Raw genomic sequence first — 11,119 nt, 5'->3', positions numbered from 1 at the left:
AATCAAACTTCCAGCCCCCTTGGGCCGATTTCCCCTTGGTCCTGCGTTTAGCAAAGTGTGTGACAAAATCTTTCAGGCTATCTTGGTGCCTAATAAAGTGAAATATGACCTAGGTCCTCGTGCCCATTGAAAGCCATCCTGCACTGGGGACAGTCTCGGGTGGAGTCTGTCCTTGACTCTGTCCCGAGCAGTGTTCCATCGGTAACTCTCAGAAACCCATTCTTGTGCCTAAAACGTGCTTCCCGCCCCTCCCACCCACCTTCTCTCCCCGGAAAATCTCCACACGGTCTCTTTTCTTTTTGATTGTGGTAAAATTCACTATATTAACCATCTTGAAGTGCAGTGGTATTTAGTACTTTCACAGCATCGTGCAGCCATCACTGGAACATTCTCGTGAGCCCCAAATTTCATTCTGTCTTCAACACCCAAGTCAGTGTCAGACACTGTGCTGAGCCTTCTTACCCAATGTTCACAGCACACCTAGGAAGTTGCGATGTTATCCCCTTCTGGAAACAAGAGCACTGAGACACAGAGTCTCCAGCGAAAACTTGGTGGCTCTAGGATTCTACAGTCGGCTGCCCATCGAGATGGGCCTGTCTGTCCCAGCTCCGTCTCTCCGGGATCTGGCGTGTCCTATGGTCCCTGCATATGTGAGTTCCAGTCTCTTTCTCCACATCAATTCTGATCACTGGACATAATTGCACAAGCACTGGACGGCGTGCTTAGCTGTTGATGAAAGAGTGCAGTGCTCTGACCTATCAGACCTATCTGACCGATCTGACCATGGGCTACATTTGGGAGAGAGAGGCAGCAAGCCTGCTCTGTCAGGGGTCAGACCCAAGCTGGAACCCTCGGTCTCCCAATTTTATTTTATTTTTTTTAAAGATTTTATTTATTTATTTGATAGAGATAGAGAGAGCCAGCAAGAGAGGGAACACAAGCAGGGGGAGTGGGAGAGGAAGAAGCAGGCTCATCAGAGGAGCCTGATGTTGGGGCTCGATCCCACAACGCCGGGATCACGCCCTGAGCCGAAGGCAGACGCCCAACCGCTGTGCCACCCAGGCGCCCCCATCGGTCTCCCAATTTAAACACCACACATCATACAAGTTCATCCACCACCAGGAAAGAGTCCAGAGGATGGTGGCCAGGATGGGGGTGGGAGGGATCTGGAGAGGAAACTGTCTCCAGACATCTCAGGGACAGCCAGGGGCAGACAAGAATCTAATACAATAAAAAAAATATTATTATAATAAAAAAAAGAATCTGGACATCTGCGGGAGATCAGCAAAGAGAAGGGACAGTGAGATACTCAACGAAGAGTGATCAGCATAGGGAAATTTTAAATACGGACCGTATTTAAGATGATGCAATTGAATCCTTGTAAAACTTCTCAGATGTGCTGGTAGCGTTTGGTTGAGCAGGAGTACGTGCCTGCTGCGGTATTTAGGGATGAAGGTCACAAGGTCTGCAATGCACTTGCACATAGGTCAGTGAAACTGTGTGTGTGCACACGTGTGGAGAGAGAGTATATGCGCAAATAAAGTAAAATGCACCTTGGTAGTAGTGAACGGTATGTGGTGTTCATGACACTATCTTTTTCTGAGGTTTGAAATTTTCTAAAATAAAAAGGGGGTGGGGCGCCTGGGTGGCACAGCGGTTAAGCATCTGCCTTCGGCTCAGGGCGTGATCCCGGCGTTATGGGATCGAGCCCCACATCAGGCTCCTCCGCTATGAGCCTGCTTCTTCCTCTCCCACTCCCCCTGCTTCTGTTCCCTCTCTCTCTGGCTGTCTCTATCTCTGACGAATAAATAAATAAAATCTTTAAAAAAAAAATAAAATAAAATAAAATAAAAAGGGGGTGCAGATAAGGAACAAAAAGAGGATAAGGAGAAGAACCCACATATTGGCAAGATATTTCAAATTTGTGATTGGGGCACCTGGGTGGCTCAGTCGGTTAAGCATCCAACTCTTGATTTCAGCTTAGGTCTGATCTCAAGGTTTTGCGTTCAAGCCCTTCGTAGAGCCCCCTTAAAATTTTGTTTTTTTGTTTAATGATAAGAATCACCTGGAGCGCTCATTCAGCCCTCCCCGCCACAAGTGCGTGCCTCCCCCAGCGGAGAGCATAGCGGTCTGCATGGTTAGCCCGTGCCCCAGGGGATCCTTGTCATCACCAAGGCTGGGAAACCCCAATTTACTGAGCTCCTGCTTTGTGCCAGGCATTATCCACGTCCTTTGCATAATTCAACTTAATCTTCACAGCAACGCTTATGAAGCAAGCACGTCATTTTGTGACCACTTTATGGATAAATAAATTGGGATTCAAAGAGAATAGGTAACTTGACCAGAGACATGGCTCTCCAGGGGCAGGGGCTGTCTTGGGTTTTCATGAAGCCTCGTTGTGGAATGAAATCAACGGGGACTTTTTGTTTGTTTAAGGGATGTGGGGACCCCACTCCCAGATATTCCAGTCGATTGAGGTGGGGGACCAGGCATTGGTGGTTTTAAAGCATTTCCCAAGAAATTCTAGCCAGGAGTGAGAACCACCAAGAAGGGCGTGTCTCAGTCTTGAGTGTGTACAGGAATCACCCGGGATCTTGTTAAATTTAAGACTCCGAGTCGGTGAATGCGGGGTGAGACCTGAGATTCTCTATTCCCAGCAAGTACCTGGGGGAAGCCGCTACTTTGAAAATGAAGCATTCAACACTAAGAAAGTTGCAGGTTTTCTCGTTTTTATTGAGAAGTTGAGCACATGACCCCTGAGATTCTTTATAAAAGTCTTCTTTAAAATTCAGATTCTTGGACTTAATCTACCAGTTTACCCCTTCGATCAAGGAAACGTAGAGGCTCTGAAACTCTTTTAAGGCCCTGTAGTCATGTGTCATATGTGACTCAATTTTTTCCAAACAGAAAAACGGACAACCTTTGTATTATTCAGGCGTTCGTTGGCCACACGTGAAAGAAAGCCTGACTATCCCGACTTGGGGATTTGTTTTTCTTTTACACCAAGAAGTCTGGCTGGCGTTGGTTAGTGAGTCTGCAGTTGCGGGGCCAGTTTCTTTGCGGTTCTCTTGGCCTCTTCCTCGTGGTTACAAGACAGTGTCTCCTGCTCCAGCTATCACATCCATCTTCAGGGGAGGAAGCAGGAAGGACAATTGCAGCTGCACTGGCCTCCGTTTACCAAGAAAGCTAACACTTTCCCAGAAAACCCTCCCATGCCCAACAGGCTTCCACTTAGATCTCATTGGCCAAAATGGGCTCCATGGACATTCCTGCCTACAAAGGAAACTGGGAAGACAGGGAAAGATTGTCATGATTAGTGTGAACCAGTCAGGATCCACCACCAGGTCCCAGACTCACACCTGCTCTGGGCACAGTTGGGATGCTGTGAGCAGAGACGCAGGAGGGGACGAACATGGATGAGGCCACCAGTGATGTCCACCCTTAGCAAGTGCCACCTTCCGGACAGGAGCGGTCAAGGTCAAACACCACAGCCTCTGCTCGTCTTTGGCCTGTGGAAGAGCTACTCCTTCAAGTGCGTTTAGGCCGTCCATCTCCCTTTATTCAACAAGTATTTCTTGGGGCGCCTGGATGACTCAGTCAGTTAAGCGACTGCTGTCAGCTCTGGTCATGATCTCGGGATTCTGGGATCGAGTCCCGCATCGGGCTCCCTCTCAGCCAGGAGTCTGCTGCTTCTCCTTCTCTCTGCTCATGCTCTCCCTCTCTGTCTCTCTCAAATAAGTAAATAAATAATTTAAATAAAAAAAAACCCAAGTATTTCCTGAGCACACACAGTGTGCCAAGCACCGCTTTGGGTACTGGAGACACGACTCCCATGGACTTTACAAAATGCTGTGTGTTTGCAGACAGGGAGACCCCCAAAGGGGTCGGATGGAGGGGAATGCAGCCAGGCTTCTGACATGCACGACAAATAAACGGGGATCAAATTTGGCTGTTTTCTACTAGCTGTAATGAGTGCTGCTGTATGGATCGTCTTTATAACCAGCCAGCTAGGGCACTCACACGCAGAGAGCCTCCTCCAGGCGGCCTTATTTAACACTTATTTAGCACCGTGACAGCTGGGTACTACTCTCTCCCTTCTACAGCTGGGAAAGCCAAAGTCGCACCAGATTAGGAAACTTACTCGCCATCACACAGCTCCTGGTGGCCGAGGAATTCGAACCCGTGTCTGTCTAAGCTTCATTGCCTGTGACTGTTCCACTGCATGGTACCACCCCCTCCGCAAGAACTGCAGAAATCCATGCGCAAGACAAAAATTCCCTTTAAAACTAAATTCGGGCCAGAACGTATCCCTCGAGCATGTGGAACACATTACAGAAGTTGTTGCTGCTCATTGTCCACAATAGGTAAATCGTGGAAGGACGAGATGCCCTTCAACAGATGACTGGATAAAGAAGCTGTGGTCCATATACACAATGGAATATTACTCAGCTATCAGAAAGAACGAATTCTCAACACTTGCTGCAACATGGACGGCACTGGAGGAGATAATGCTAAGTGAAATAAGTCAAGCAGAGAAAGACAATTATCATATGATTTCTCTCATCTATGGAACATAAGAACTAGGAGGATCGGTAGGGGAAGAAAGGGATAAAGCAAAGGGGGGTAATCAGAAGGGGGAATGAAACATGAGAGACTATGGACTATGAGAAACAAGCTGAAGACTTCAGAGGTGACGGGGGTGGGGAAGGGGACAGACTGGTGATGGGCAGTGAGGAGGGCACCTATTGCATGGTGCACTGGGTGTTATACGCAAGTAATGAATCATCGAACTTTACATCGGAATCCGGGGATGTACTGTATGGTGACTAACATAGTATAATAAAAAATCATTAAAAAAAAAAGAGAGAGAAGTTGTCGTTGCTGATGGCTTCACAGGGATTCTCGGGCTGGAGGTGGAGAGCCCACGGGCAACGGGCAGCCTGCTTCTCTGATACCCACAAACACACACGCACCGTTGCGTCCAGGGCAAAGGCTTCAAGGACCCGCCTGCCCTTCTCTGCCCTGCTCTCACAAGCGCTCTGGGCAACCCAGAGTCAGTCCTGGCTGGAGGCTGGCCAGGGCCGGGGGGCGATGGCAGCGAGACACAAAGGGTCAAATCCGCCTGAACTTGATCCACTGTCAGTCTCACCTCTCACCCGCCCTGAGTCCTGGACGGGCCTGCCTTCGAACTTTCTCTGTCCTCTTTGCCCTGTGGCTCCCCTGGGCTGTGACTCAGGGCCCCCTCACACCCAATTTACACCCCCAGGAAAAGACCCTGTTTGTCTTCTCTGTTGCTGGATAACAAACTCCCCCCAAAACTCAGTGGCTTAAAACGGCTCCTTTCTTGTCCACATGATGTCCCCCGGGGCTGGATCACCCCACATGGCTCTTTACGTGACGCCTCAGCTCTCACGCTGGAATGGCTCGCCTCGGCTCCGGTACCTGGAGCCTCAGTTGTCTGTTGGCCGGATTCAGTGCTTCTCACCCCTGTATTCTCAGGGCCTCTCTCTGCCCACGTGGCTCCTTCGTGTGGTCTCTCCTTACAGCGTGGCTTCTCAGACATGGCGATGGAGAAGGAAGGGCATGCAAGGGGAAGAGAAAGCCGCCAGGTCTCTTAAGGCCGGGGCTTGGAAGTCCCAGACATCCCTCCTGCCTTGTCCTGTCGGTCAAAGCCAATCGCAGGCCTACTCAGGTTCAAGAGAAGGGAAGTACGCACATCCCTCGACCTGCTCATGACCTCAGAACTCCAGCGTTCTCCCTTGGAATTCACTTTCTGCCACCTGCCTTGGTGGCTCCCCAGTCACAACGCTCATTCACTCCTTCAACAAGGGCTTCTGGAGCACCCAGCTCTATGCGCGACACCCTGCTAGGCTCTGAATAGGCAGCAGTACCGAGTGGGGCAAGACTGCCCTCAGAGAGCTGCTCTGCTTGTGGCGGGGGGAGGCTGAAAACAGAGCCGTGGACCAGAAGCTTCTCTGTGGCACAGCAGGGGGTGAGCATGTGATGCGGGGGGGAAAACAGCCAAGCTGGGAAGATGGGTGAGTGTGGTGGAGACGGGCAGGACATGTTGATGGGGTCCCGAGCCGACGGCCAGGAAAGAATTCTTGACAGTCTTCGATGCAACAAAAAAGGTGATTTTGTTGAAGCATGGGGACAGGACCCCTGGGCAGAAAGAGCTGCAGCCCTGGGTTGTGAGGCTGACTGATGATAGACTTGGGAGCTGGGAGCTGAGGAGAAAGGGGGGTGTCCAAAAGCCTTTCATATGCTAAAGACTCGCCTGATCCTGGAGGCCTTGCCCCGGTTGTTTTTCCTTCCAGTAAGGCGTTAACATTAGGACACTGGGAGCCTCCTGGAGGAGTGTTACAGTCTACCCCTCTCAGGCCCTTGTCAATGGTCAGAAAGAAATTCCATTTGGGGGGCACCTGCGTGCCTCAGTCAGTTAAGCGGCTGCCTTCAGCTCAGGTCATGATCCTGGAGTCCGGGGATGGAGCCCAGGGGGCGGGCTCCCTGCTCAGCGGGGAGTCTGCTTCTCTCCCTCCCTCTGCCCCTCCCACATCACTTTTAGAGGGAAGGGTGGTGTTAGGGCTCCAGGAAATTGAGTTCCCGGTCTCGGAAAGCTAGGCTATTGATAAGAACGCTTTTTCTCTTGTAAATCACTGAGGCAGTGGTAACCTGATGGAGACTGTGATCTTTATCAGTTAACCATTTGTTTTTCCCTTCCCTTAGCTTTAGGGCAGCCAGGAGTGCCTGAGGAATGTCACACAGATCCCACCTGGGAGTGGGGTGGGGGAGGGTCGTGGGGTGTCAGCTTGGGCTTCGCCCTCCGCTTGCCTTCTGCTCCCTCATCAGGAGGTACAATGTAATTTTAAAAAATATTTTATTTATGTATTTATTTATTTGAGAGAGAAAGAGCAGGGGCAGAGGCAGAGGGAGAAGCAGGCNGGCGCCCCCCCCCCCCGCTGAGCAGGAACCGGACACGGGGCTCGATCCCAGGACCCCAGGATCATGACCTGAACTGACTGAGCCACCCAGGCTCCCCTAGGAGGTACAATTTTAAAGGAGGTGGCTGGCGGGACAGGAGCAAGCCAGCCATGTGACTGCCTGGGTCAGGACGTTCCCCCACCAGAGCACAGAGTGTTCAGGAAGTGGGGGAACAGGGGGAGGAGGAGAGGAGGCCGGGTGCCCCCGGGGGCCTGGGGAAGACCTTGGCTTCACCGTGAGTGAGAGGAGAAGCCAGTCAGGGATTTGGGCGAGGAGCGATGGGGTTTGAGTGGCATGAGCGTGTGCGGTAACGGTGCCCAAACCAACCGTTTTCCTGGGTTAAACCACCAGCCGTGGAGGCAAGCTGAGAAATACCATTTCGGCGAAAATGAAAATTTCACTTTCACGTTGATTTATGAAAGTCCACTTAGCACAATGTAATAAGAGCCATAAAGCTGACCAGAGACCTTTGCATTTAATAATACCGTGACTGGGAATGCATCCTGGGGAGAGAACTTAATGAAATGGTGGGATTTTTTTTTCAGGAGTGTTTTCAATAGTAATTTTTCATTTTGTGTTTTCACATTAATAATAATCTTTTGAAAATAGGCATGTACATATACTCCATCATCTGGTTGGCTTCCTCGCAGCCCAGCACCACCACTGGGTCAGGCACTGGCGACGTAAGAAAGACGTTGGGGTTTGGGGCTGACTGCCAAGAATTCTTGAGATGTCTTGGGTGCAAGAAGGTGATTTTATTAAAGCACAGGGTTCGGACCTGTGGGGCAGGAAGAGGTGCAATGGGGTCATGAGGAGTGGCCCATGATATTCTTCCAAGTTGGGAGGCGGTTAGGGATAGTGTAAGTCTCTAAGGAATTTTGGAAGCAAGGTTTCCGGACTTTGAGGGGCTAGTTATTGTTGGGAAAGGTCATTTGTTACCGTCTAATAAAACCTGAGTCGGGAGACCTTCAGATATGTATCGGTGGGTCACATGCTTGAGGGATGATTGCCAACACGTGTCTTGGGGGGTTTAGAGACAAAGGAAATTTCTAAAGGAATTTTTATACGTTAAAGTAGACTTACAGGATCCTGGGGGCAGGGGGAGGGGGGCAGGCTAGGACTCCCGTTTGCCCTTAGCAAAGTGTCAACATCGAGGCAGCTGAGTCCCTAGAGGAATGTCACTTTGCCTGTTTCAAGGACTTGTCAGTGGGCTCTAGGTAGTAAGGAAATTTAATTTTTCTTCTGCCTTTTTTTCCCACCTCACTGGGAGCGGGTGGTATTGCTTTAATTGTCATGAGTGGAGTTAATATGGAATCAGATTTAGTACTAAAACGTGGATGCCGGCAAAGCAGAAGCCAGATTATGTCACAGACTTGCTGTCTGAGACAAAAGAGAGGCAGTCGAGTGCCGAGTCCCACGCCAAACCCAGAAGAATCTGCCCCGTGAGCTTGGCTCCTATTCCTATGCTCCGAGTGGCAGCTGGCTTTCAACAAACATGATCTATTCTATCAATGCTCCTTTTAATTCCGTTTGCTTGCAGTAGTGTTCTCACTTAATTAGCAATTTCGTTTTGATTCTATAGCTCTATAAGTGTTCCATCCTTCTGCTTAGTTCAATGTTTGTAACATAATTAGACATGAAGTTATTGAATCGACATTGCAGGTTAGTGAAACAATGACCTCCCTTTGAAAGTTGGCTGAACATTCCTTGAGCTCAGCTTTCCAGGTGCTGTTTCACTGGTCACCCCTCAGGCGGGGCTGCAGGCTCCTGGGCCCCGGCAAGAGAGCGGGACAGTGGTCAAGGTAGCAAACGGCTGGTTAGCACCCCCCCCAGGTGTTGTCCTGAAGGTCACCAGGGCTCCTCCACAAACAGGCCCCTGACGGGTTGGTCCAGCATGGGTTCAGGACTGTTCAGCTCATTTATCCTGGTAATGACCAAACTCTGGGGGAAATAATAGGCAGGTCTATGTTCAGAAAATTCCCTGGCTGCCAGGCTCAGGGCATCCGCTCTTCACCATAGCTCAGACTCTCTCCCAGGCGATCTCCGTCATCCTCTTCTGCGCAACCTGCTCAGAGCCCCTCCCCAGCTTCCCTGTCTCCGTGGCAACGAGCAGTCAACACCCTAGTCTCCTCAGCATCTTCGGGCCTCCGCCCCTAACGTCTGCTGAATAGGATGGGACCTCTTGGACGCAGCTGTCTTTTTGCCTAATCCCATGACTTTCATCCTTTTTTTATCCCCCACCAATACAGTATGACACAACAAAGATACCTGACCGAGTCCTAATACAGAGAATGTCCTTCCTGCTCAGTGCCCAGCCCCCTGGTAATCTGGCCCTCGAGGCAATCACCTCTAAAATACAGAGAAACCAAACGCCTGCGAATTGCCCCATCACGGAAGCTCCTCTCTGATGCTCTGGGAGAAACACAAAGCTGAGCGTCACACGCTGGGTAACTGGGCCGGGATTCCTCACTACAAGATTTTCAGTCCTCCGCCTGATGTTGAGAGTACTGAAGATTTTTTTTTCTTTTCTGTAATTTCAAAGAAGAAATTCCCAAATCTCTCACGCTGGAACTTGGAGAGTGAACAGTCCACGGAGCAGGCAAAGCTTTGTCATGGAGTAACACCTACATCTTGTGGCCTTTCTGGTTATTGCGAGTAGATTGGGCTGCCTCTCATACGCTGACTAGGGCTACCATCCCATCATGGATCGTAGAACCTGGAGAGAACTTGAGAAGACCTCCAATTCCATTTCTTGTCTTCAAACAGGTAAGGTTTATTAGTGCCACTATTTCTTTATTGTAACAGCCCAGAGAGGTTAAGAGGCTTGTCCCAGGTCACACAGCGGTCACACAGCTAATACGTAGAGTGTCTTACCTTAGGCTCCTGCAATCCTCTGGTCACTTTTTAGGAAGAAGAAACCCTTCTTCAAACTAAATTCTACCAATTATAAAACACAAAAGTGAAGGTGTTCTGGTTACAGGGCCAGCCCTTTCTCTCAGCCCACTCTGAAAACCATGGTCCCATATCCGGGGCTGCTTCCCTGGTGATTCGATGCAGAGACATCGTTGGAACCTGGGAAAGATCCCTAAGAAAATGTCATTCCCTTCTGAGCTAGTTTATCTGACCGGTTTCGTGTTCTGGCCAGACAAGTCCCTTTTATTAAAACACGTTCTCTTCTAACGATTATTAGCAACTCTTCATTCTTACATCTGTCTTCCCAAGAGAATCTAAGTTGATTTTATTGCCATTTCAAGTGAATGTTTTAAATGTCCAGTGATAGAATCAGTGGCAACATTGGCCTTGGGGGGGTGACAGCAGCAGGAAGGCCTGGGGGAGCCTCCGCCATGCCAGGCTCTGACATGGGAGCAGATGGGTCTGATGCAGACAGAGGATTCTAGCAGAGGCAGGAGCAGAGGGTCAGAGAAAGCAGCAGCAAACTGCGGGGGAGGTCAGGGAAGCTTCGATCACGCATTCAGTAGATCAGGCCTGTTCCCTGTGTCAAGATCTCTCTGGTCTCAGAAAGCTCAGAAAGTCTGGTTGGGGAAGACAGACCCTCCCAACAAAACAAAGAGATGAATAGGGTAGTTTGTGATCGTGACCGGGATGTGGGGAACAGCGTTAGGAATCTGGTCTGAGGAGAGGCAATGGAGCCGCGTCTGGAAGTATGAGAAAGAGTGAGCTAGAGGAAGAGGGAAAGCGGACATGTTGGTCAAAGGGTACAAACTCCCAGTTACAAGATGAGGAAGTCCTGGGGAGCGACTGCAGAGCACGGCGACTATACTGAACAGCACCGCACTCATCACAGGAAAGCAGCGGTCGTCCTGGGAGGCGGTGAGGGCCTCAGCCAACACTACCGTGGTGATCGTTTCGCCATGCACACGTGTATCAGCTCGGCACGCGGGTACGCCTTAAACTTACACAGTGTGATAGGTCACTTACACCTTAACGAAGCTGGGGGGGGATGTAATAATCAATCAATCAATCAATCACCAAAATAACACCATCATTTTTTTTTTTAAAGCCAAGCACTCTTATTCACAAAGCTCAAGGGCACCGCTGCCTTTTTCTCCTGCCAGGAGGGGGCGCTGATGTGTACAACACAGCCACACACAGCACCCCCCCCCCCCCCCCCCCCCCC

At 50.1% G+C, this 11,119-nt stretch overlaps 1 protein-coding gene across 1 annotated transcript in view; it reads left to right on the top strand.

The window, feature by feature from the left end:
- Positions 1–10,718: 10,718 nt before the first annotated feature.
- Positions 10,719–11,119, top strand: part of NR2E3 (nuclear receptor subfamily 2 group E member 3) — a 13,730-nt gene continuing 13,329 nt past the window's right edge. Inside the window, exon 1 of the mRNA XM_034661693.1 lies at positions 10,719–10,882. Within this exon, the coding sequence (XP_034517584.1) occupies positions 10,719–10,882 (164 nt within the window). The remainder of the gene's footprint in view (positions 10,883–11,119) is intronic.

Source organism: Ailuropoda melanoleuca, chromosome 5 (genome assembly GCF_002007445.2).
Source record: "Ailuropoda melanoleuca isolate Jingjing chromosome 5, ASM200744v2, whole genome shotgun sequence".
NCBI lineage: Eukaryota > Metazoa > Chordata > Mammalia > Carnivora > Ursidae > Ailuropoda > Ailuropoda melanoleuca.
The sequence above is the reverse complement of the archived record's forward strand: the minus strand, read 5'-3'. Positions and strand labels throughout refer to the sequence as shown.